We start from the raw sequence: 27,769 nt of genomic DNA, 5'->3' as shown, positions 1-27,769 counted from the left end.
TGGATCAATAAAGTAGTAAAGATTTACAGGGCGTTCACCTGGTACTGTGGGGCAAAGATGTTGCCTGGAGTCACTGGCAATGTTCTGAGGACACATGCCAAGTCTCTTGGGCAGGCAGGCAGTGTGGTGGAGTAGAACATAGGAGCATGTGGCAGGAAGAACATAGCCATTGACTGGCTCTGAAACAGGATTAAGTTCAAGTTCTCAATCTCTGGGATGTGCTTGCTCTTCCCTTCTCTCCCTAGTCTTCTAGTTACTCTTTTTATGAAATGAAAATACTAAATGTTTCCTCAATAGGCTTTGTAAGCATTAAATAAGGTGATGCTTGTAAAGTACCTGACACACAGTAAGTGCTCAATGCATGATGGCATTTTATTATTTGTTGTTAGTATTTGAAAAAAAATTAATGCTTTTCCTTGTTGAAAATATGTAATAGTTGTGTGTAGCTCTTATTTGAGGAACACATTCAAATTAAGAAATGGAGTCCTAAATGACAAGTCTGGCATTCCATAACAGGGGAAAAGAAGAATTGTACATTTTATCTCTTTAAATTTATTTTTTAATTTTTTTTAACTTTTTTAATGATGATGGACACATTTGAATTGATTTTTGTGGGCTTTAAAAGGTTATTATCTGTTTTAAGTTTCCAGGAAATATTAATGAATATAATCACTTGTGCTTTTTCACAAAAGGAAACTGTGGAAACAAAAATAAAAAAATAGAATTAATAAATCTGTTCTACAACTTAAAAAAATTACGTGACAAAGTGAAAAATCTCTCATCTCCTCCAGCTGTTGTTTCTTCTCTCAGAGACAACCATTAGTAACAGTTGTATGTACTTTTTATTTTTTTTACCTTATTAATGTACCATGGATATATTTCCATTTTTTATGTCTTATAGCTGTTTTTTAAAAAATATTTAACAGCTTGAGGTATAATTTACATACCATAAAATCATCAATTTAAATGTGTAATTCAATGATTTTATTAAATTTACACCTTTGTATAACCATCACCATAATTAAATTTTAGAACGTTTCTTTCTAAGTGAAAGTCACTCAGTTGTGTGTGTCTCTTTGCTACCCCATGGACTCTACAGGGCCAGAATACTGGAGTGGGTAGCTGAACCTTTTCCAGGGGTTCTTCCCAACCCAGAGACCAAACCCAGGTTGCCCACATTGCAGGCACATTCTTTACCAGCTGAGCCACAAGGGAAGCCCAAGAATACTGGCGTGGGTAGCCTATTCCTTCTACAGCAGATCTTCCCGACCCAGGAATCGAACCAGGGTCTAAGTTGCACATATCATTGTATGGATATACCACACTTGGTTTCACCATTTGGTTAAACCATGATGAATATTTGGTTTGTTCCCAGTTTTAGGGTATTTTGAATATTTCTGCTGTGAATAGTCACATACAAGTCTTTATGTTGACATATGTTTTTATTTTTCCTGCTTGGATACCAAGGAGTGAAATTGCTGGATTGTGTGATAAATTTTATTGCACTTCATGAAATAGCTGCATTGTTTATCTTCTTGTTATTGAGTTATGTGTTCTTTATATATTTCATATATGTCTATTATCAGATTTATGAATTGCAAATATTTTCTATTAATATTTAGCTTATCTTTTCACTATCTTGTTTCTTTCAAAGAGCAAAATTTTAAAATTTTAATGAATTCAAATTTATTATTTTTTTCCTTTATGAGTCTTGCTTTTTAATAAATTTTTGTCTAGCCCATGTCATAAAGATTTTCTCTGCAAGTATTATAGCCTTAATTCTTAACATTTGGGGATATGATACATTTTAGAGTTAATGTTGATGTATGGTATAAGATAAAAGTCTAAAAGTATGGGATTTTTTTGCATATGTTTTGTGGGAATGTTTTAGGTACAGTTTTATTTTCAAGAAAGATTACTTCTCAGTTTCTTATGTGACTTTGGTTAAGTTTTATTCCCCTCAAATAGTTTTTTTTGATGATTTTGTCTGGTTTTATGCTTTTATTTTGTTAAGCGGATTTGCCAACTTCTTCATACTACCAAACCCAGAATATGCTTCTCTACTTCTTTTTTTTAATGGTGTAGAAAATTCTGTTTTATAGGTGTATCATAGTTTATCTAATAAAATAGTTTTTACTAATTTTTATATTTGTAAACAGTTAACCTTGGTTTATATAATATTTTACTTATGCTAATAATTCATTAAGATAGTTTCCTAGAAGTAGAGGATTTCTGGGTCAAAAGTTATATATGTTTTTAATTTTAATAAATACTATACTATATTCTTAAAAATCTGTACTAAATTATCACATTGTTAGAGTCATGTAAAGAAGGCCCATTTCTTTCCTGTCTTGACACTATTAGTACTATATATTCTTAATTTTTACATTTTTGCCAATAAGAAAGACAAAGAGTGGAGTATTTTTATTTGCATTTATTTAACATTAGTGGAGTTTGGAACCGTTTTATATACTCTATATATACTCTTTGTTTCTTTTATGAAGTGACTTCTCATGTCGTTTGCTTAATTTCCAATTAGATTGGTTGTCTTTTTTAAAATTAATGTATAGAATATTCTGATATTTTAGTGATACTGAGTATTTATCTGTGTTTTGTTGTAAGTACTTTATTCATTTCTTTCTAGTCATAACTGTTTTAAGTCTCTGAGAAGCCTGTATTGTAATTCATATTTTTTGTTTATTTGTTTTTAAAACAGAAAGTTGTACAAGGGGTCAATTTACACCAAATTCGAGGGCTTGGGTTTGATGCCACATGTTCTCTGGTTGTTTTGGATAAGCAGTTTCGTCCTTTACCAGTCAATCATGAAGGTAGGACCATTTCTGTCTCTTTTTCTGGTGGTGGGAGACTGGCCGGGGCCCAGGTAAAACATGAGATCAAGTGTTTGTTATCACCATGAGTGAGATTTACAGGTGGAGCATGGAGACCAGAAATCCTGTCCCCAGAGGTTAAGAGCTTGGACAGCAGTTAGTAGGAGAGGGGTGACTTTAGGATTAGGTGGATTAGGAAGAGAATCTGCTCCCTAGGGCACAAGAGCAACAGTAGAAAGTTTGGTGTCGGATGGACATGGAATCATTAGCTCAGAGTGAGTAGCCTTGAAACAGGTAAGTGGTCTGGTGCTTTCCAAGGAAGGTAGCCTGGAGTTGCTTATGCATATGAATTTCCTCCACCACATTCATTTGACTGGGTGAGTCAAGTTAATTTAAAGGAAATAGAATAAGACAGGTAGAACTGTATATCACACAGAAGCTGGAAACAAATGGTCTCTATTTTCAATAGTCAGACCAAAGATGTTCCCGTTGAATGATGTTGTTCTAGCAGACACTCATGAGTACTATAATGAGCTGTTTCAAATGTTTAAGTGCCACTTGCATCTACCATCAGAAAATTTTCATGGATGAGTATGTGCCCTTTTGGGATACTTTAGCCAGTAGTGCTAGCACTAAAGTTGTAACCCCAAAAGTCAGATAGGTGATGTAAGTGAGTAAAGTGGGCCAAATTTGAGAAAGATAACAGCACATGTGCAGAGATAAATTTCAACTGATATTTATCTTTTTAATGGGTGACAGACATTTGGGAGTGGTGGAGACTACAGTACATTGGAAATTGCACCCTACATCTAAAGGAGTGTGGCTCTCTGCATGTTCAGTTGGCTGTTACCAGCATAGGTATCACAGCATGCTTTGGGCTGTGTTAAAAAATCCTTAGTAGTGGACACTGCTGTAGCAGCACCTTTCTTAAATGGTGGCTGTAGACACTGGGGCACTCTGAGACACTCTGAAATTAGAGTCAGATAGTTTCAGATCTTAACCCTGCTACTGCTGAGCACCTTGAGTGAATGCTGATATACCTTGAGTGAATCATTTAACCTCTGCATGACTTGGTTTCATCTCTGAAAGACTTGGAGTAATGAAACAGCACTTTGCTCTGATAATTAAGTGAGAGACTGATACCTGACTGTTTAGAAAAGTTTCTTCCATCCGATTATGAATTCCTTAACTTAGGAGAATGTGTTCCACTCATTCCTATGGACCTGATGCATGGAACGGTGATATTTATAAGTGACATGCCCTGAAGAAGTATGCAGATGGACGAGTGATTAGAACACAAGTAGTAATGGTGCCCATCTTTTACACACACACATTTTTTCTAATTATGTCACATTTACTAGCACCCCTTGTGTGCCAATCCCTGTCTTATTAAGTGCTAAGGCTTCAAAGATGAATACAAGTGGTCCTTGTTCTCCGTGGCCAACCACTGGCTCAGCTGACATTGTTCTGGTCCAGGAGCAGCTCCTGTCTGGACCACTTCAGAGAGCAGAGACCCAAAGAATGGATTGAACCAGTGCACTCAGCTCAGCAGCAGCAGGCCCTCTCCAGCCATGGAGCAGGCTGCTGGGGAGGCTGCTGGGGCTGCTTTTGTAGGCTGGCTTTAAGGAGCAGTCAGGTGATGTTCTGTCAGGGATATTGTATGAGGAATTCTCATTTTGTATGGGGCTTTAGATGCTAAGAGCCCTAAGTTCCAAGGACTCTATACCTCTAATCTGCTAAAATACATGGTTTTAAACTCTGGTTGCGTGTTAGAATCAACTGGAGATCTGTTTAAGATTATCAGTTCATGAGCCTCACCCAGGGTTGTTTTTATTCAGTTGGCTTGGGTGAAGCTAGGCTATCAGTGTTTTTATAAAGTCTTCTCAATAATTCTAGTATTTGGAGAATCACTGGGTACAGATGAATGAACAGCTATAATATTAGGAACAAGAACATTTGAAATGGAGGAAGAGTTCTTTGTTAAATCTGCTTATACAAGCACCCTCAGATACCATCTTTTCTTTTCAGTGTAGGTAGAATTGCTTCCTATTAACAATTATAAGGGTATGTAGGTAGCTACCCTAATTATAAGTGTTGAAAATATTAGGTAATTAGGTTGCAATCTATTAAAGAAAAGAGTATCCAGGTTGCAACCCTAATTATAAGTGTTGAAAAAAATTGTATTCTGCCTAAGAGGTTAAAATGTACCCATTCATCAAATGCACACAGCTGCAGGTGCCCCTTACCAGTTTCTTGCCTTTCAGTAGGTTCTATTAAGGTTAGATTTTATGTGCAGTGGATTAGCCTGTGTTGGAAAGTGAAATTCAGATTTTAAGGATGAATTAAAGGGTCTTTAATGACTTTTCCTTACCTGGCAATGACCCATTCTTGATTGGTCAGTTGGAGTAATTGTGGAGTGGGATCAAAAAATTAGCTATTACCATTAAACCCAAGGGTTTCTGAGGTGGTGCAAGTGGTAAAGAATCCACCTGCTAGTGCAGGAGACACAAGAAATGCACAGTCCCTGGGTTGGGAAAATCCCCTGGCGTAGGAAATGGCGACCCAATCCAGTATTCTTGCCTGGAAAATTCCATGGACAGAGGAGCCTGGCGAGCTACAGTCCTTGGGGCCACCAAGAGTTGGACATGACTGAGCACACACAGACATTAAAACCAAACCCACAAGGCTGGCAAAATGTACCGTCTTTAGATGGTAACCAAAAAAAGAGGGAAATTCCCAGGAAAACTAAGTACAGTAGTTTAAGGACATTGCCCTGTGTGTTAAAAGCACCTCACTGTTTGGTTTCTCTTCCTTGGAGGGTCAGAGCAGCTCTGGGTTGGCCCATGAGGCCCTTGCTCTGTGCTTCCTACCTCTGCCACCCACCTGGCTCGGTCGTAACTCTGGGTGAAGCGTTCCAGCCACAGGAGCCTGGGAGGGAGAGGAATGGAGGGTGGTAGTTTAGGGTCAGGGAGGAAGTTACTGCCTAGGCTCTACTCTGCAACAGAAACCTAATGTTTAGATGGTTTTCTGATCTAGTCATTTCCTTCAGGTATCCCTCGAACACCTCCTGTGAGGCATTTGCGGTACTAATTGAATGAGTACAGGGATGAATAATCTGCCCAAGGGCAAATTTACTTTGTAACCCTAATTCTTCTCTATTAGATTGTTTCCAGTTGTATTAAATATGATGCCGTCTTGGGTCTGTGCTCACGTGTTGTCTCTGTTGTGTGACCCCTCTTCCCTCACTCTTTCTTCACCTGCCTACCCAATGACCAGACATTTTCAGAATTAACCAAAAGCTTTCCTGCCTATCGGAAGCTCCCTGTGCAGCCTCAGGTTTCGCTAACTGGGGCCTTCTCTCTGCCCCTCCTCTTGTGTGTACCATGCCCAGGTCTTCTGTCCTGGCAGTCATCACTACATACAGACTGTTTTGTCCACTTACCCACCTGCTCCATATGAGCCAGGTCTATGGCACATTCTTCTTGGTATCTCAGCACCCAGCACTGTGTCTGGCATATAGAAAATGGTTACTGAAAGATGAAGTGAACTTTCAGTGGAGTCATTTGTTTATATTTTTCTACAAGCACTGGAAAGATGAACTTCCATGTTGTCGTCTATAATGAACATTATTAATTAATAATCATAATAAATAGAATAAAGTAACTGATTCTTCACAGTCTTCATTATGTCATTCTGAGAGCCTCTTCATGTAGAGCAGTAGTAGCTGATCAGTCTGTCTTTATAGTTAATAGTTTAGCAACAGGTGGATGCAGTTGCAAATACATTCTGTATAGTATTGAAGATGGAATACTGATACCATCCTTTCCAGCACCCACACGTGTGTGTGTGTGTGTGTGTGTGTGTATGCATGAAATGTGTTCATACACCCACATTCTGATTCTGTGATGGTTCTTGAATAGGACCTGGACATCAATATTTTTTAAAGCTATCCCAGGAGATTCTAATGTGCAACTAGGGTTGAGAACCAGAGCTATAAGTGGTTTTGTTATATAGTGAATCCACTCAGCCCTTTATACAAAATCTTAGATGTGCTTATGGAAGGTTCCATGTACTTTCTTTTATTTTCAATGTGTTAATGTTGTTTGAGGAGTTTTTTGCGACCTGAAATCTCTCTGGTCAGGCAAATCAGTGCCTGAGGTCTTGACTTATTTCAAAGATGACCTAATTTAGATACTTTCTCAGGTTGACTTTTTTGGTCACGTTTTAAAAATTCTATTTCAAATATACGGATAAGTAAGGAAAATAAGATAATAGCCTCCTATGTATGTATGAGGATAAACAGATGAAGTTTTATCATATTTGCCACAATTCTTTTTTTCTTTTTTTTTTTTTTAAGAAAAAAACCACTTTAGTCCATGCCCTCCTCCTCTCCTCTGTCCAGCAGGTGATGGTTCTGCTGTAGTTGGTGTTCACAAACACTTTTCTTCTGTGCCTTTATCACATGTGTGTATACCAACAGCAACAAACCATATATATTGTGTTTAAAAATACCCCAACTGGTGTAGCTCAAGTTTAAACTTGTTTTACTAATTTATTTATCCATTCTCTGCACAGATCTTCTTTCAAAACACTTTTGTGCTTTTTCCAGCTATGAGAGAGCAGGCAGGTATTGAAGCCTGCAGGCAGTTTGTCATTGAAAATGACCTAGATCTCAGAGTTGTTTTTAGGATTAAATGAGATGATGTGTATGAAATGTTTAGCACAGGGCTGCCAACACACACACACACACACACACACACACACACACACACACACAGAGCTTTATAAACATTTGTTATTAGCAAAATTATATGATAGCTGCAGTTACTTTGCCAATAAATAAAATAAGGTGGGAAGTGCCTGGCTCAGTTCCGCTGGAGTCCTTTTTCTCTTTCCCTTTAATAATCTGCCAGGTATATTCACTGCTGTTCTCTGCATTTTGCCGTTGGATGAAGCAGAGGACCATGGAAAGGGTAGTGACTTGCCCATCGCTGTAGGATGAGTTAACGAAGGCTTGGGGAGGGACAGAGGAGCAATTAGTTCCTCTGTGGGCTACAAGGTGTCAGAGGTTGGATGTGAGGGGCGCTGCCCATGCTCCTTTCCCAGCTGGTTTCAAATTCTGCTTCCTCTGAAACATTCCTCTTGAGGGTCTGCTATGTGACAAGTATGTGCTATATCTTTACGCACGTTATCTTTTGTTCAGTGAATGAAAAATCTCAGTTAATCTGTCTAGGCCTGGTTATCCCCGTTTTATAGAGGAGAACACTTAGGCTGAGAAAAATTCCACAACTTTTTCAGTATCTCTGTCTGTACTGAAAGAGCGTTCCATGATAGGTCTGCTTGGTTCCCCAAATGGAAAAAAATACTCCACAAACCAACCAAGTGAGTAAAAAGCACTTAAATTAACTAATTTTAATTAAAGTGACTGGAGGCAGTGAGACTATAAGCAGATAATAGCCATTATGTAGATGTATATGATAATCATATCTGAAATATATGTCCTGATTTCCAGGAGGCATATCTTAAAATTATTGTTTAGGCTTATTTCATTTGTTCTTTGCTTGAGTATACATCCAGAAAAGTTTTTCTTAGATATAAGGGATAGGAGAGGGGAAAAGTTGAGAGAATGAATGGTAATACTATATAATTAATCAGTGAATCTTGACTAGGTTCTTTTGTAGACATTTAATCATGGAACTATATTCAAAGAGTACATCTCTTGAAGGGAGATCTGAGGTTTGGGTGGGATGTACCAGTCAGTGTTGGTGGTGTTCCCAGTTGATATGTGAAATTATAGAAGCCGTTGTGAAGATTTCTGCCCTTGGGAATCCATAAACACCCCCTTTCCTTGTTTTTGCTAGGGGATTCCCATCGAAACATCATCATGTGGCTGGATCACCGGGCGGCCAGTCAGGTCCACCGGATCAACGAGACCAAGCACAGTGTCCTGCAGTACGTCGGGGGCGTGATGTCTGTGGAGATGCAGGCCCCGAAGCTTCTGTGGCTAAAAGAGGTGAGTGCACAAGTTTGGGGAGAGATGCTCATAATAGCAGAGGATTCCTTCCAGTGAATCTATCCGTACCAGGCACCCTGCTCAAGTCTGCTATGTTGGATTTTTCCAGCAACTCTAAGAAGGTTGATCTCGTTTTATTGATTCAGTTGCAGTTAAGTCATTCTGCTTAACTCATGCAAGGCACTGTGATAAGTATTTGACAGAGATTATCTCTTTGAATCCTAACAGCAACCCTATAAAGTAGTTTTTTTTTTTCTTCTTTGTGTGTGTTTTGTAAAAACTAAAGCTAATAGAGATTCATCAGCTCACCCTAAGCGACTCAGAACCTTAGCAGCACCCCTATAGTTTTCTTTTTCTTTTTTATGTGTTTTGTAAAAGCTAAAACTAATAGAGATTTGTCAGCTCACCCTAAGTGACTCAGGAAGCATGCAACGGAGTCAGAATCTGAACCTAAAACTGACTCTGAAATTGATTTTTTGTGACATCCACTGCTCTGCTGCAGTTCACAGAGGTTAATTACCATTCCAGTTAGAAAGTGGCAGAGCTGGGATTCAAGTCCTGATCTTCTAACTGGAACATTCTCTGCATACTTCTAGCCCCCAATGATTAATGTTTGACCTTGGTGGCATTTTATGGAATGCCTTTCGCATCTCACCTAAACTTGAGTTTCCATGTCCTTGTGTGATAAGATGATCTCTGAACAAAGCACTTGCAGGTGGTTCCCATTTCCAGATGTTAGGATCATTTATGAAGTGCGGAGAATGGTGATGTCAACTTAATGGTTCCTAGTAGATATGGATGCATGAGAAAGTTCAGGTCCTCTGGGAACTGTAAGGACTTGAAAACCCCTAGGTGGTCTGGTCAGAAGACAATTCATTGAAGGGTAAGACCTGCTGTGATTCACTTACTGGCTCTGGTGGGCTGGTTCTTCAATTATTCAAATGTGGGGTTGGGGTTGGGGGAGTTTCAGGGTGCTGACAAGGTGTCCTTGGATTGCCACCATGGGACAGAGAGAGATGAGCAAAAAGGATATTGATAATTAAGGCAGGCTTGGGTTGTTACTTGTTTAGTATATTGAGCTATTTTGTAAGTTTTAATTTGCAGAAAGATGTCTGTATTTGCTAGGAGTTTGAAAATACAGTGTTTTAGGAGTTTGGGGTTTCAGGATCCTAATTCTGACTCTACTAGCATCACACTGTATAACTTTGAGCAAAGCATTTCTCATCCCAGGGTTCACTTTTTCTGTCTAGAAACTGAGTGAGTTGAATTGGGTCACTTTGAAAACTGGATACCAAAATATCCTGAAATACAAATCAGATTGCTGAACTGCCCTGCACTGCCCCCACACTCTATTCTGTGTTTGACAGGCTTTAATTGATTTCATTCTAGCAACCTCTGCCTGCTTGATGGCATGAGAAACTGAGGCTGAGAGAGAGGGTTATATGACTTTCCCAAACAGATGATAGAGCCAGAATGTAAACCGGTGTCTCCTGGTCTCTAAATTCCAGCTCACTCCATTTGTCATGCAGTGCTGAAACCCTCTTTAAAGCTTGCCTGTCCAGGAAGTACAAGTAACAGGGATGGTGGTGGTCTTTAAGCCAGCCTAAACATGGTGCAAAAGAATAAATGGGTTGGCTATGTCACCCTTCTTGGCCATAGGTAAAGAAGAGCTATTCTGAATTAGGTGAGGAGAATGGGACAGGTGGTCATTGGTGCAATATCAGCACCTTCCCGAGCACCGGCTTTGTAGCCAGCTTAGTGCTTTGTACCCCAGGAGATCTTAATATACATCCAATTATAAGCTTGTCTGGATATTTGCCTGTGTGCTTGAGATCAAAGTAAACTAAATAAAGCCCACAGAAAATAATTAATATCTAGATTTCCTGACTGTGATTATGACCTAAGACTGACATTCCATCCGTCTATTCATTTAGTCGATTCCATTTCAGAATTTTCTGAGCATGGCTCTACACCATGCCTCACTGTGTATTCAACTACCTGAACGTTGAGCTTCAAACCTGTGTTTCAGGTTTTTTAAATTGATTTTTATTTTTTTGGTAAGCATACCCAGGAATCCTTGCTGAGAATTCCTTTGGTTTTACTGTGTTTGCAAATTCAAAATCAAAACAACTTCTAACATCAGTTTTCACATCTTCTCCTTAAAGCGTGCCAATGGCTTTATAGCTTCTCAGACTTTAATGTGTAAATGAATCACCTGGAGATCTCACTGAACTGTGGATTCTGACTTAGCAACCCTGAGATGGGACCTGAGAATTTGGGTTTCTAACAAGCTCCCAGGTGGTGCTGATGTTGCTGCCTGCAGATTCACAAAACGACTTTCGGTTCTAAAGGCTTTTCTACCCTTATATCCTTAAAAGCATTCATGTATGGAGAAGTGGGAAGCAGTTCCTTCTTTTTAGTGGGCTTATGGGGAACTGAGACATAGGGACATGGACATAGCGTTTCCCAGGTGGCGCTAGTGGTAAAGAACCCGCCTGCCAATGCAAGAGATGTAAGAGACACAGGTTTGATCCCTGGGTCTGGAAGATCCCCTGGAGGAGGGAATAGTAACCCACTCCACTGTTCTTTCCTGGAGAAATCCCATGGACAGAGGAGCCTGGCGGACTACAGTTCATGGGATCGCGAAGAGTTGTACACAACTGAAGCGACTTAGCATACACGCATACACATAGCTTCACGAGCTGTTCAACAGCACATTCAACATCAGAACATGAGACCATGCCAAGTTCACGGGGTTGCTAGGTGTTTACTCTTCATTCATTCCTTAATTTGTCAAATCTTACTTGTGGTCCTGCCATCAACTGGCAGTATGGTAGGCACTGGGGGCATGGGTACAAGGAGGACTCAGCCTTACCCTCGAGGGGCACAGGGTCCAGTGGGAACAGTGGTGGGGAAGCATAAGGAGGATAGAAACATGGACCCAGAGCCAGCAGAAGATGCACTGAGCAATGTGATAAAGGAATATAAAAAGTGCTTTTGGGGAAAATAATCTGCTTCCTGGACAAGTTACTTGATATGAGCCTCAAGATATGACTGGAGGTTTTGCCTAGTAGAGAAGAAAGGAAGGATATTCTAGAGAGACCGTTTTTTGTTATTGTAAGGTACATAGGCCCCAGGACAGGAGCCTGAGGTGCTTCCCTGAGAGTAAGAGAAAATGAGACCAGGTAAATAGCCTGGGCTTGATTTGTTAAGGGCCTGTTTGGTGAGAGAGATTAGGGATGGTTGTGAGCCAGAGGAGGAAATATCCTAGATATGTTGGGCAGGGTGAAGAGATTAGATTAGGAGTAAGAAAATGTGTATGTTGTAGGGAGTAAGAACCAGTTTTCCTTTTTTTTTTTTTAATTATTTATTTGTTGCTCATGCCACATAGCTCGTGGGATCTTAGTTCTTTACAGAGATCAAACCCAGGCCCCAGCAGTGAACGTGCCAAGTCCTAACCACTGGACCACCAGGGAATTCCCCAAGAATCAGTTTTCTTATTTTTCTGATTATAGCACTTTGTCGGCCTTGCTTTGCTTTTAGGATAAGCTCCAAAATTTGTAATCTGGCTCAGAAGATGGTGTAGGATATCATTTTCACCTCCCCCCGCTGCTTACTCTGTGTCCCTCACTTTGTTCACTCCGGTCCATCCATAGGGACCCACTGAATGCCTCCGTCACTGCAGGTCTTTGCCATCTCAGAGTCTTGACTAGGGGTTGGCCAACTATGGCCATGTGCCAAATCTGGCCTGCTGCTTGCTTTTGGATGTCTTGGGAGCTGAGAATGGCTTTTACCTTTTCAAATGTTGAAAAAGAATTTAAAGAAGAGTCATGTTTTGTGACTGGTGAAAATGAGATGAAATTAAGACTTTGGTGGCTGTGAGTTTTACTGGCAGCCAGCCACATTATTTGTTTATGTACTTTCTGAGGTACTTTTGCACTTCAGTAGTAGATCTGAGTATTTGAGATGGAGATTGCATTGCCTGCAAAGCTGAAAATGTTTACTCTCTGGATCGTTACAGAAAATGTTTGCTGATCCCTGGTCTTAAGTGACGCTGTGCCTTCTGATTGAATATTCTTCCCTCTACTCACCATTGATTCTAACTCATCATGTAAATCTCAGTTTTACTGTCACATATTTAAAGAAGCCTTTTCTGACCCTCAAGTAAATCAGAGGTCTTTTGTCATTTTACTCTTTTTAAAAACATTAATTGATTTATTTTTGGCTGAGCTGGGTCTTGGTTGCTTCGTGCAGGCTTTCTCTAGTTGCAATATTCGGGTTTCTCATTGCCTCTTCTATTGTTGTCGAGCATGGGCTTTATAGCACATGGGCTTCAGTAGCTGTGGTGCATGGGCTTAGCTGCCTCGAGGCATGTGGGATCTTCCCAGACTGAGGTTCAAACCCATGTCTCCTGCATTGGCAGGCTGATTCTTAACCACTGGACCACCAGGGAAGCCCTGTCATTTTACTCTTAATTTTATTTCATTATATCTTTCATAAATTGTAATGACATGTCCATTTCTATAATGATTTGTATAAAGCTCACCCCCTCCAACCATTGTAATGCACAGGAAGATGGAGGTGATGTTCATTTTGTTCCTTGCTGTGTCCCTATCCTTAATCAAATGACTGGCACATAATGGGCACTCAGTAAATATTTTTTGAATGACTTGAGTGGGACAATAAGGAGCTCTTACAGTTCTCCAGGTGAGAAGTGATGAGACCTCAATTAGGCATTGTGGGATGGAGAGGACACAGGTTCCCAGAATTGTTAGGGATTAATGTCAGCAGGACATTGAGGCTGATTGGCCATGAGGGGTGAGCTAGGTGGAGGAGTCAGAGCTGACCACTCATTTCAGCATTGCTGTCATTCATGCGCTCCTTGTGCTTAGCCTGGAATCGAATGTCAGAGGCAGTTGGATAGAACTTGGAGTTCAGACTTCCCAGAAGACAAAAGTGATGTACTAGGACCACCGTGGCTCATGGACAAAGCCACTTGGGTCCTAGTTCTGCAATATGGAATTTTAATCGTGTCTTTTTCATTTAAGGTTTATGTGTTTTAGGTTGACGTATGTCTCCTTAATAAGAATTGTCAGATAAAAGGAAAAATGCCATTTGAATTTTTCATAACCCCCAGCAGTCTGGCTTCTCCATTTGGTCTCAATGACTCTGACTCTCATCTTAATGAAGCCCAAATGTAAATTAAGTTCTCTCAGGCTGAAACAGCTGGAGTCTCCTATCTTTATAAACATGAAACATTGTAGGGTAACGAGGTGCAGGCTGAGGAAGGTCAAGCAAGTTAACGGGCTGATGCCGATCCTGACAGCTCAGTGTTAATGGAAGTTAATTAACTGGCTTGTAGAGGATGCATGGAGATATTCCAACCCCTCTTTTAACTCATTTCCTCTTTTTGCCATTGTCAGCAGAGCAGAAAGCTAATCATTTTATAGTTTGCAGTTTTCATTGTTCATTCCAAAAGTCTGGAAGCAGCTGGCTGGAATGTCAGAGAATTTCGTTGATGGGTTTAGAACATGTATTTGTCCCTTTCATTTCCCCAGTCCATACCGTTCTGCCTCCGTTCTCTTGGTAACCTATTGGGGAAATGAGTAAGTGATGCTCTGATTGGTTCTAATGTGCTTTTTCCTGTGTATGTAGGTTCTTGGGAGCAACCAGGGATCTTGGATGACCAGAGAAGTGGTTTGATAACTTCCTGCTAGCTGTGCAAGGTGTCAGTTGAATGCTTTGCAGTAGAAACTATTAAAAAGAAAACTCTGTTATACTTCAGGAAAGCCTGATCATTGTCTCCTCTGTACAGTGAGAGGCTTGCAGAATAAGTGCCTTGACCAGCCTTAGTCTTCTATTCCTCTTGATTATATAGTAAGATCTATTTTCTTTTCTTCAGGTTTCTTGTCTTGAAACTTTATGAAGGATAAACAGTGTCAGTGTCTTTCTTAAAAATGGAGCATTTATTTTTTGATGGCAATATAGTGGAAACTGTATTCTTTCTCTATTAGTTACTCTGGCTTTAAATGCATGCGTAAGTCTTGATATTATTTACCTACGTTCATCAGGTCTTTGCAGTGGAGCTAATACAAGGAAGGAACTTTGGGAGGTAGAATGCATTTCTGTGACAACAAGTACCGGGTTTGAAGGCAAATGACACTTGCATTTAAATCTTTATCCACCGTTTACCAGTTTTGAATGACCTTTGACTAAATCAGTGTCTGTGATTTTCAGCATGTGTAGCTGTCAAATGACTAATAACAATAATATCAGTCTTGTGGAATTAATTGTAATTTAGTCAGATATTTGTAAAATATCTTATACAGTAGATATTCAAATAGAAGTGTAATTCTCACTTCCACTGTGTTTTAAAATGTTTGTCTCTACCGATGGATATGTCAGTAACATTCTATAGCCAATTGAGAGAATGTTAAACATTAGAATATCTTATTTCAAGTCACTGAGTGTAATGAGTTGCATGTTTTCCCTGTTTGAATAATAGCTAAAGAAAGCATCTGAAAATGACCACAAAATTGTCAGACAAATCAACAGTCATAGAAAATAGTAGAAGAGTATAAAACAGGTTTTCAGAGTCATTCATTTATCTGAATCCTCTGTATCCAATGTATGATACCTGTACCAGGAGGCAGCCAGCTTTGAACTGCAAAGCAGAGTGACTCACTGAATATCTTGTGCATGTTTCCCCTAAAATTCACCAGTGCTTACAGCCCCAGAGTTATTTTATTCCACAGTGATTATTTAATTTTTATACTATCTTGTGGTTAGATTTATAATTTTTTATAAATGAGGAACATGCATGCGTGCTCAGTTACTTCAGTTGTGTCGGACTCTTTGTGACCCTATGGACTGTAGCCTGCCAGGCTCCTCTGACCATGGGATTCTCCAGGCAAGAATACTAGAGCGGGTTGCCATGCCCTCCTCTAGGGGAACTTCTTGACCCAGGGATCGAACTCGCATCTCTTGAGTCTCCTAGCCCTACAGGCAGATTCTTTACTGCTGAGCCACTGGGGAAGCCCATAAATGAGGAAACTGAGGCCCCCCCCAAAAAAGTTAAAAGCCTCATATCATGTAAGTATATGTATATCAAAATCCATACAAACAGCTCCATCCTCTATTCCCTTCCTATGGGGGCCGGCCTTCACAAAAAAAGTGATCTCTGCCTTCGCAAAATTATAGCTTTTTTGAACTAAGCAATAAGAACAGAATAAGTAAATAGATATGGTGTTGGAGAAGACTCTTGAGAGTCCCTTGGACTGCAAGGAGATCAAACCAGTCAATCCTAAGGAAATCAATCCTTAATATTCTTTGGAAGGACTGATGCTGAAGCTCCAATACTTTGGCCACCTAATGTGAAGAGCCGACTCATTAGAAAAGACCCTGATGCTGGGAAAGATTGACGGCAGGAGGAGAAGGGGATGACAGGACGAGATGGTTGGATGGCATCACTGACTCAATGAGCGTGAGTTTGAGCAAGCTCCAGGAAATGGTGAAGGACAGGGAAGCCTGGCATGTTGCAGTCCAAGGAGTCGCAAAGATTCGTACACAACTGAGCAGCTAAACAACAGTAACAGCAGAGAAAATAGATGAAATCAGTAGCCAAAATGTGTGTAGTGCTTATTATATATCTAGCACTTGTCTAAGCATTTCATCCCAGTTAAACTTATCTGATCCTCACAACCACCCTAGGAAGTAAGTCTCATCTTTTACAGATGACAAAACAGCCTCAGAAATATTAAACAATTTGCCTAAAGTTATTCAGCTAATAAATGGCAAGGTTGGGATTTGAACCTTGGCATTTCAGACCCATTGAATGGGCTTATCACCATGTCACTCTACTGCTTCTTCAAATATTTGCCTTCCAGGGTTTGGATAAACTCGTTCAGGGAAGAAAGTTGGATGTGACAACTTCAGGAGAATCTGAGGCTCAGAACAATGGGTGCCGGGATCATTTTTTTTCATTTACAAAGTATTGGTTCAGTGTTTCCTGTGTGATGGGTATTGAGGATTCCAAGATGAGCAAGATAGATGAGCGCCCTGAGTAGGCTACTGGGAACTTAGATTCTAGTATAGAGAGACAGAAAATAGACACAGAGACAAATATATATATATATGCACAGTGATTTTGTTTCCTGGAAAATCCTATGAGGGAGAAACTCAGGTGAACAGATTTGGCGTGGCTGGTGTGTTCTCTTAGGAGGTCTTGGTTGATGAGAATGATGAGATTTTCAGGAAGCAGGAGCAGTGAGGATTCAGTGAGGGGAGAACAGCACCTGTGAGATCTGCTGAAGTCAGCAGGGCCAGGGGCAGGGTATGAGCAAGTCAGATGGGCAGAAGGTGGGTTAGAGTAGTGACCAAGGGCCAGACCCTACACAGCCTTGGGGTCATTGGCAGGAATTTGGATTTTATTCTAAGAGCAGTGGGAAATGGTTGATGGATTTTAAACATGGGTGTGACATGATCTATGTTACGACTTTGGAAAAAAAATACTTCTGGCGCATGTACTGGGTAGATAATAAATATTTGTATAGCAACAACCAAGTTTACACTGCAATGTTAAAGGGAAAAATTATGAGGCTCTACAGTCTTACAAATGCATTTGTTTTAAGAAATTTACAGTATAGGAAAAAATGGCTGTATATATTATTATAAAACACAATAATGAGATACTATCCATGGTTGGAGTAGTTTGCTACTGTTACAGCACAGTGCTCAGGCTTTTATTACTTCTTAGTACTTTTCCATTAAAAAATAATCTTATCATTCCAGGTATCTTTTCTGGTTGACAACACTTCATTATTTAGCACAGGATTTTTTTCCTCCTCCCCATGCCCCCCCCCCCCCACCCCCCGCCTGGCATTATTTCCTTAAACCATCTGCATTATATGAAGGGGTTTACATGCAGTATTTCATCTAAGCCCCTCTGTGACAGGTATTATTATTCCCTTATACAGATGAGGAAAACAAGCCTCCGGGGCTTGAGTAGTTTCTTTAAAGCTACACAACAAGTAAATGGTAGAGCCAGGATTCTCACCAGGTCCAGCCCACCTCCAGCCCTGGGCTCTCTCCATTGGCCTGCACTGCTCTGTGACTCATTTCTGCCCACGTGCAGGGTTACAGGCTAGCAGCTCACAAACTGAATCTGGTCCCCAGATGGGTTTTGTTGGACCCACCCTGTACTTGAAAAAAAAAATTCCTTTTTGAATTAGTGTCCAACATTAAAAAAAAAAAAAGAAATTTCACATAAAAATCCAGATTTTTGTTTCTCTCGAAAAAATAATAAAAGGATTTGGCAGTCCTGGGTTCAGATTTCCATGTGGGAGGAACTGGCCAGAGCTGCCCTGCGGCTGCCCCTCAAGAAAAGGCCAGTGTCCTGCATTTTACAGCGTTCCCCACCCAGCCTGCTTCACTATTTCCTCTTCCCTCAACTGCCCCTCTGGGTGCTTGGAGCTGAGACCCAGGCTGCGAGAATTTGTTCAAGGACTCCATCATTATTTTTCCTTTAACAGAATGCTTCGAGAAATGGAAAGTCTTGCCAGATGGTGCATTTCTTTATCAGTGGATCTAAGGATACCATACCCATGTTCTCTTACACCTCTGGATCTTTGCTGAGGTCTTCCTTCTGCCTGGCAAGCTTAAAATGATTTCTTTTCACTTAGGGAAATTTATACCAATTTTTCAAGCTCCAAGAAGCCTTCCTTGACTTTGACCATGGAGTGTTGATTAGGGTCTGACCCTCTGCCCCGCCTATGGCATCTTTTTCTTACCCCCCACCCTGGAATTTATTAAACTATTATTGCACCTCATTTATCTCCACGTCTGTGATGTCTGGAGCATTGCTTTGCTTTGTATCTAACACTGATAACTCAGTAAATATTTTAATGGATGGATGGGTGAACTTACTAAATCATTTGTCATGCCATTTTTGGTTGCTGGGTGTGTCTGTTCAGATAGTTCTGTTCCAAAGTAAAGATCCACTGCATGTCGAGCAAATGTTACTTTTCTCTTCCCTATTGTGGAAAAGGAAGTTTGGACTATTACTGCTCCTTTCCACCTCAGAGCCACCCCTTGGCTGCAGCCTGTCACCTCAAGTCACTGCATATTTTGTGTGAAGTGAAGCCTCCAGATAGAGGCAGTAACTCCTCTGGGCTTTGCTCCTTGTCTTTGTCCTCTGAGGGCACTAACCCCCTTTGTGTTGCTTCTTTCATCCCCAAGAAAATCCAAGACACATCATCTGAATCAAACAAGCTCTTTTTAGAGTGTTTATACTAGGGCCATATTACGTTTGGACCAGATTTTTCCCAGCCTTTGAGCACGGCCGACCGTATTGTCAGCTGGTGTTAGGGCATCTGTTGTGGATTTTCTCTCCAGGGTGGTCTTCCCATAAACTGGGCTCGTAACTGAAATATATGGAGTGTTGAGGCTGATGGCCTGTCTTCATTTACCTGGACAGTGAATCTTTTCCTTGTCCCTGCATTTGCATATTTGATTTATGCCAGCTATGTGCTGTATTCTTTTAGTTTTATAGTCCAACAAAGTGATTTTAAAAAGCAGACCAAAGTTTTTTAAAAAAGAAGGACTTGGCCTGGTACCTAATAACATGTAATAAATGTCAGCTATTGTTATGATACTGTATTTTGTATTTTACTTTACAGCTTCTATGGTTTGAACCTATGTTTTCTGTATTTGATTGATGACATGGCCCTGTGAGTTAAACATTGAATGTTTGCTGCATTTTATAGATAAACACAATAAGCCTCAAATAGATGCAGTGCCTTGTCCACAGGTATCAGGATTGAGTCTTCATGAAGGTGCTTCTGGCCCTAAATCCTGTCTTGTTATTTTGTTTGTTTGTCATCTGTTGCATCATGTTCCTTTCTCATCTAGGTGGTTGGTTTCTGAGCTCCATGAAAGTAGGTACCAAATCTCTTTCCATACCTGTTTCCTCCCCTTACCCAAACATGGTGCTTGGCATTGAAAACATACTCAATAAATATTTTCCAAATGGTTCCTTGTTTTCTGGTCTAAGGCAAACTCATGGCTGTAATAAATAGCAAAGCCTCCGTCCCCAGCTTCCTTGCTGCCAGCCGTCCTGACAACTGTGTAGGGATGTCCACTGGCCTTATGCCTACATGGTATGATTTTTGATGTAAGACAAAGATTGGACAAAATTCTTTTCTCACCAGATTAAAATGGAGGTCACATCTATTGGAGGAAAGAACTGTCTTTAGAAAATACGCTAAAAAAGAAAGTGCATTTAATGCTTGTTGTGATATATAGGAACTCATTAGCATGGTCAGCTTCATTGAGGTGAACTGTTCCATTGGAAATCTGGAGACCCAGGATAGGTGGATGTTAATTAGGGAAAGGGAGGAGGCAGACCAAAAGTCAGGAAAGATATGTCAGAGCATTCTTCTGAAGTAGTAAGTCTCATTTCTCTGAACATATAGGTTGGTTTTATTTTCTTTTGTTGTTGTTCTGTTGTTGTATTCAAAATGAGAATGACTGTTCTCCTATTGTAGGACTATAGTTATTTAATCAGTGAAACAAACACTCATCTAGTAACTACTGTGAGAAAGGCACTGTGCCTAGTGATGGGGAGGCAGAGTAGAAGCCAAGAGCATCCTTTATCTCAAGGGGCTCTCAAGTCTAGGATCAAGTGTAACAGGCTGTGAAAGCCATTTTTCCCCAGTGCTTTATTGTCAAAATTGTCAAACATACAGAGACGTAGAAAAAATTTTATAATGAACACATAGAACCCTCACCTGGATTCTATCGTTAATATTGTACTGTACTTGGCTTATCATGTGTATATCCATCTATCTGTCCTTCTGTCCATCAAGTCAGTCCATCTTAAGTTTTTGGAATAGGTTGAGTTACTCTTGGGCTTCCCAGATGGTGCTGGTGGTAAAGAACCCGTCTGCCAATGCAGGAGACACAAGAGGCACTGGTTCCATACCTGGGTCAAGATGATCCCCTAGAGGAGGGCATGGCAACCCACTCCAGTATTCTCCCTGGAGAATCCCGTGAACAGAGGAACCTGGTGGGCTACAGTCCATAGGGCTGCAAAGAGTCGGACACGACTAAAGCAACTTAGCATGCACGCACAAGACATTATTACACTTGTGAAAGCATTTTGAAATATTAAAACCCTTTATTTTTTGAGATGCTTATCAATATTTTCAAGACATTGACCCTGTTTGATTGCTATCCATGAACATTATTGACACCTGCACTAGAATTTATTAAATATTCTACCATGTGCTCGTAAGTCTGCTATTTCAGTTAATTTATCTGAAAATCCTGTGAAATAGATGTTATCACTTACTTTGAAGATAAAGAAGCTGAGGATGGAGAGAGTTAGATGGATTACCACCTCCTGGCTCTATGACTTCTGGCAGGGCTGGAATGAAAAAACCTGGGTTTTCTAACTCTAGGAAATGGATTTAAGAAGTAAAGGTTATCTGGTCAACTCCAGCTTCCGCCCGCCACCCCCCCACCCCCACCATGAGATACCTAGGTAAAGAGAGCTAGTTCTCTTAGTTTAAGTTGCAAATCCCAGATGGCATTTTGTCTAACTCAAATTTTTAAGATAAATATGAACTCTAGAATAAAAAGTTCTCCTAATTTAGACATACGATTGAAGAATCATGCTTGAAACTGGGTGAAATCTGAGGTTTCCTCTACTGCACAGGCTCCAACCCATTCCTCTTTTTTTCTCTGTGGTCCAGCACATGAAGTTACCTCCCAAAGGTCTGGCCTCTTCCTTCTCTTTGCGTTCATCTGAAATGTTTGCAGTTGGGAAAAATGAATAAATGACTCAACTACTTCCTTAACTGTTCTGAATCTGGGGGTCCTGGCAGTACTTCTGTAGCTAAGACCTCACTGGAGGCCAGTCTCTATGCCTGAAGCTGTGGCCACTTTGCTGGTTGAATGAGAAAGGGATTCTAGGATCCGCATGAAAGCCCATGTCTCTGAATCTTTCCTGTATGGAGAGGCTGGGGACTAGGTGAAACTTGGGCACGACCTCAGTAATAAAAGAAAGTCTGATCTCAGCGCTACAGCTTCATCAGTACTCCTACCCACACCCTCTCAAAAAGCTGCTTTAGTCTGGCTTCCAGGCTCTGTCATCGCAACAGTCAGTGTCTTCTGGCTCAAAAACACAGGACTAGGGAGTGTTCAGAGGGAAATAGAAGCTGCCCCGGTAGTGGCTGCCCTGTTTGGTCTCTGTCTCATTTTGTCTTTGCTTAAGGATCTGAAGAGTGGTACAGATCGACTTTTTTCTCCCAGTAATCTTGCGTGTGTAGAGTATTGGAGCTTGCCCAAGAAAAGCAAAGCGAGCTACCAGGACACGAGCTCTTTTTACCAATCAATTATTCATAGTATTATTAATAATAAGGATTTCATCTTCTCTATTGGTATTATTCACCACTGATTAGCGAAAGTGACCAGTCACGGCTAGCAGCAGTCAAGGTCTGGCATTTGGGAACAGCTGTTCTCCATGACCCCTGGAGTTCTCTCTCAGTGCTGGCGTTCTGTGAGCCTAAGATAGATAGGGAGAGAATCGGGACCAGAGTGAAGCCTCCTGCAGTTGTCTTGGCATGAGACCCTGTGGTCTGGCTTTGGCCAGGGGTCAGAGACCAGCCCATGGACCTGAGAAAGGGAGTGAATCATTGTGCAAGTATTTATTGAGCACCTCCCATGTCCTGGGAGGCCGCAACCGGGGCAGCAAAGAAGAAACACTAGGTTTGGAGTTCAAGTGGCTGGGGTTTCACTTACTCTCTGCATGATCTTGGGAAATTCATTTCTCTTACGGGCCTTAGTTTCCTGTCCATAAAAGGTATTGATAACAGTATTTTGTATCAGAAGGTATTTGGTAAGTTGTAGAGTATTGGTGGTAGTGATGTATTTTCTGATGATGATTAGAACAGAAAAAGTTGATTTTTGGGGGGAAAAAAAAGGAGTTAATGAAGTCTATTTTCCATATGCTTATCTCTAAATGCAGTTAAGAAAGCTAAGCATGAAAGTAAAAATCCACATTTTTCTTGAGGTAAGCACTGGTTTTTTTTTTTTTTCTTTAAACTATGCTTAATCTTGATGGACAGCTTGGGGAATGGGTGGTGTCATTTGTGTTTGAGCAATTGGGGACAGGCTGAGTGTGAGTGTTAGAGCAGGGCATCTAAATCAAGGCTAACTCAATCCTCTACCCTTCCCACAACAGCTTACAGGCCCAGGGAGAGAGAAAATCCATCCTCAGATGCCCCAAGCAACTGCTCCCAGAGCAGTTTCACTTGCACCATTATGCGTAGCTTTAGGGTACTGTCTTCAGCAAGCAACATTCTTAGGACTATGGCTATAAGAGTGGGCCCCTGTTTCAGAGAAGTCTGAAAATGCTAGCATAGTGCCCATCGCTTCCTTCTAGAGTTGACCAGAGACATTCATTCATTCAGCGAATATTTACTGAACATTTATTTTATTCCAGGTACTTGGTTACATGCAGTAAACCAGAGTCCCCATCCTTAAGCAACTCATATTCTAGTAGAGGAACAGGAATAAAGGCACCGCGCTGTAAGCAGGATGGAGATACACCCCTGTTAGGGGAGAGGAGTCAGGAGGAGATGACGTGTCGGCTGGGAGCTGGTGGAAGCGGGCACTCGGCAGGGTGGATGACTGGTGCAGGGAGGCGTCTGTCCGTCCAAGGAAAGCAGGCCTCCTTGGGGCTGCAGTGGGAGCGTGGCGAGAGCCTCGAACGTGAGAAAGCAGTTCTGTGAGTCAGTCTAAAAGCATCTTTTGAGGCCCTTTTGCGAATTCGCTACTATTCATCATGGGAATTTCCTTTGTAAACATTATGGAATGGAGCCCTAGCCCCAGCCAGAGAAAACTTTCTGTCCCACCTGTTCTGACCATCCCACCGCAGGGCCTGGACCAGCGGCGACAGGCTTGGCGTGCTCCTGTGGCTGCGGTGTCCTCCCTGGGCCCAAGGAGAACCCTGCTCATTTCAGTCCTCTCAGGACCAGACTAGACAGTGTCCCAGAGCACAGGGCAGGGAATGAGCCCCTGTTGTCTGGGAGGGTGGGATGGAACGCCGGGCGGGGGCTGCCCCATCTCCTTGGTGGGCGTGTGACTCAGAGGCGGTGACATCAGCCATGACTTCATTCCCTGAGAGGAGAGGCGGCTGCAGACCATGCGCGGGCCTCCGGCTTCTGCCCTTCCTTCCCCACCTCTGTCTCGTCCTGGGGACGTTGTCGTGGTCCTGCTCTTGTTTTCCACACATCTTTCACTTTGCTGCTTTTCTGTCCTTCTCATTTTATTCTCTTCTCATGTTTAAGCTCTTCCTTCCCTTCACCTTAACTTCCCCTTCTCTCTCTCTCTGTCTTTTGCTTTTGTCTTTTTCTTCTTCCTTCCTCTCTTCTAGGTTTCTTTGTTTCACTTTGCTTTTCACTCATCTTCTTTGCTCTTTTGGCTTCCTCTTCCTTTTTCTTCCTTTTCCTCTGCTCTTTCTCTTCCTTCTGTGTCAGAAATGTAGGTGGAAGCTGGTCCTCCTCCCTCTCCCCGACTCCAGACTTCCCTCCATGTTGTTGCTATCCTCCCCTTCCTAAAACTGGATCCACAAGTCACCCCCTGCTCAGGACTCCAGGTGGCTCCCATTGTCTTCTGACTTGAGCATCTAATATGAATTTCCCTTTTCCTCCATTTTGGCACACATCTCTCAGGCTGACCTTCCCAGCATTCCTCTCCCATGACCATGGATAGTGTTGCTGCTTCTTCCTGCACTTTGCTCAAGCTATCCCCGCAGCCAGACTGTTCTCCATCCTGCCTTCCTTAGTCTTTGCTTTCTCTCCACACTGAGGTCAGACTCTCCCTCGCAAGTAATACCACCCCTCCACTGGCTGCCCACAGCAGTGCCTTGCTTTCATGACCATGCAGCATCCTCAGTTTATAAATCAGATGTTTTCAAACTTGAATTATTGTTTACTACTTATCCATCCCTGCTGAGTGTTTCCTATGCAGACTCTTTGCTCCGCCTAGCTAGTCAGCAACCTGAGAATTAGGACCAGTATATTCCTACATTTCATCTATGGTTACCTTCTTGTGCAGCACACACCCAGCCACAAACCGGGACTGATGGGCAAACTGTTGCATGGTCAATAAGTATGTCATTTAAGAAATCATTATTTCATGTTATCTCAGGGACACAGATGAGTAAATTATGATCTCTTCTTATAAGGGCCTAAGATTCTAGTAAGAGAGACAGATTGGTCCCATATAATTTGAGAAAAGTAAGGATTGTGAGGGAAACTAACATTTACTTGTGATTGTGCCAGGATGAACATTGTGATATGTATAACCTCATTGAATTGAATCCTACTAACAGTGTGAGTTAAACATTGCTGTAAGTGAACAAAGGGAGACCCAGAGATATTAGGTGACTACTGTTCAGAAGTAATGTAATTACCAAGTAGGAGAACCTAGCTTTAAAAATTTTTTTTATTATTTTAAAAATTTATTTTATTAAAGTATAATTGATTTAAAATGTGTTAATTTTAAATTAACAAAGAGATTCAGTTATATATATGTATGTCTATATATACATATGTATACACATATAAATATTCTTTTAAATGTTCTTTTTCAATATGGTTTATCACAGGATATCAAATACAGTTCCTTGTGCTATACCATTGGACCTTGTTTTTTTTCCATTCTATGTGTAATATTTTGCCTCTGCCAACCCCAAACTCAATTTATCTCTCTCCCACCTTCTTTCCCCCTTGGCAACCAAAAATCTGTTCTGTATGTCTAAGTTTGTTTCTGTTCTGTAGATAAGTTCATTTGTGTTGTATTTTTGATCCTACATATGTGGTACCATCTATTTGTCTTCCTTTGTCCAACTTCACTTAGTATAATGATCTCTAGTTATATCCATGTTGCCGCAAATGGCATTATTTTTTTTATTACTGAGGAGTATTTCATTGTATATATGTACCACATCTTTTTTATTCATCTGTCAATGGACATTCATGTTGTTTCCATGTGTTGGCTATTGTAAGCAGTGCTACAGTGAACATTGGGGTGCATGCATCTTTTGAATTATAGTTTTGTCACTGTATGCCCAGGAGTGGGGTTGCTGGATCATATGGTTACTCTGGTTCTAGCTTTTTGAGGAGCCTCCAAACTCTTTTCCATAGTGTTTGTACCAATTTACATTCCTACCAACAGTGTAGGAGGGTTCCCTTGGGAGAAACAAGGTTTAAACTAAAGTGTGTCAGTCTCCAAAGCCCACTGTCCTTCCTGAAAATGGAAATGTGGTGGAACAGACATTCTAACTAATATAGAAATCACTTAAGAAGTGGTTACCCTGTTCCAGATGTTCTGGACGCTTGACCTACACTTGCTCATTGTTCTGTCAATAGCTGGGTGGTAAAGGTGGTACTGTTGCCCTCTGTAATCACCATAGACAGAGAAATGGAAGTGAAGCGTAGTTAAATAGCTTTCCCAAGGCCACATGGCTAGGATGTATTAGATCTGGGAATTTTACTCTTGCAGTCTGTCTATGAAGAAGAAGCAATGGAGAGTGCAAAGACACCTTGGTGCGGAGTAAAACACTGTGTTATTAGAGCTACCATTGCGTCAGTCAGTTTGAGGAATCAGGGACAGAGTGGGGAGGGGTGGTGCTGAAAGGCAAATGTGTTGAGAGATGAGGCTAAAGGGAAGCCTGGGGCCAGGCCACAAAATCCTTATAGTGTTCAGTGCCCTCTGTAAGCACTCTTCACAGAAGGTGCAGAAATGTTCCTTAGAAAGTATGTTTTCTGTGATGTTGGACTGTTATGCATCATCATGAGGAAGAGTTTAAGAAGTTCTGATCTTCTACTACTTGAGTAGTGAAGGGATTTCTCAGTTGTGGACCTTGTCCACACACATATATATCATATGATTTATGTGTGTGTATATGATGTACATATATATATATGTATGCATATAATATGCACCATGTCTTCTTTATCCATCCTTCTGTGAGTGGAAATTTAGGTTGTTTACGTCCATACACACACCCCCGCCCCCAGGAAGGGCCAAATGCAACTGTGAAGTACACCCATCCTTTATGTGTTGGTGTAAGTAACATTTGGGTTGAAGGAAACTGGAGAAAATAGAGGAAGGCCCTCCTTGTGAGCCAGCCTGGATCCGCCACCAGCTTGTCCTCAGATGTCCCAGAGCACGCGACATCTGATGGAGCACTTTTCCCGCTTCAGCCCCCTCTCCAGTATGCTTGGCAGACGTTCAGGGTAGTGCTGCACTGACCCAGGAGTCCCAGCCAGGAAGTGAATGAATCCATTTTCCAATTAAAATGAAACTTCTCCAAAGGACCTGCTCACCCTGAGAAGAGAAATTTATCTTCCTGGCAGTCTGGCTTGGCTAGGATATGTCTGTGCCCCTAAGACAGACAGTGAAAAGCCATTAACTTGAATGAGAAAAGAGAAACTGGGACAGTCCTTATTCACAACCTCATTCATTTATCCATTCATTTGTTATTTCCATTTCCATAAACTTCTATTTAGGTTGCACATCTATGCTCATTCATTTATTTGTTCATTCATTCAGCTAATGTTATTCATCATCTATACATCAGATAGAATGCAAGGTCCTAGCAGCGGAGAGACTGAACAAAAACACAGTCCACGACTCTTAAAGAGTTTTCAGTGTAGCTAGGGAGACAGACACGTGAACAGACAATGGGAAGTGTCGTGGTGGGGCTAGTCACTGAGTGTTATGGAGGAGCATAGCACAGCATCGCCCCACTCCGTGTGGGGGAATCACAGAGGATGTCATGGAGTGCGTGAGTCCTAAATGATGATCACATGTTGGCCAGGTGAGAGAGGGAGGGCATCCAGATAAGCAATACTGTGGA

General features: G+C 41.2%; 1 protein-coding gene across 16 annotated transcripts in view; it reads left to right on the top strand.

Moving 5' to 3' along the window:
• The window catches only part of FGGY (FGGY carbohydrate kinase domain containing), a 484,689-nt gene that overhangs the window by 37,266 nt on the left and 419,654 nt on the right, over positions 1–27,769 (top strand). For 10 of the 16 annotated variants that reach the window (XM_020882047.2, XM_070468088.1, XM_070468090.1 and 7 more), the window contains exons 3-4: positions 2,717–2,828; positions 8,690–8,841. The exons of 5 other annotated variants lie outside the window; for them this stretch is intronic. In XM_020882047.2, the coding sequence (XP_020737706.2) occupies positions 2,717–2,828; positions 8,690–8,841 (264 nt within the window). The remainder of the gene's footprint in view (positions 1–2,716; positions 2,829–8,689; positions 8,842–27,769) is intronic. One more of the 16 variants, XM_070468097.1, reaches the window with a different exon arrangement.

This window comes from Odocoileus virginianus, chromosome 5 (genome assembly GCF_023699985.2).
Source record: "Odocoileus virginianus isolate 20LAN1187 ecotype Illinois chromosome 5, Ovbor_1.2, whole genome shotgun sequence".
NCBI classification, from domain to species: Eukaryota; Metazoa; Chordata; class Mammalia; order Artiodactyla; family Cervidae; genus Odocoileus; species Odocoileus virginianus.
The sequence above is the reverse complement of the archived record's forward strand: the minus strand, read 5'-3'. Positions and strand labels throughout refer to the sequence as shown.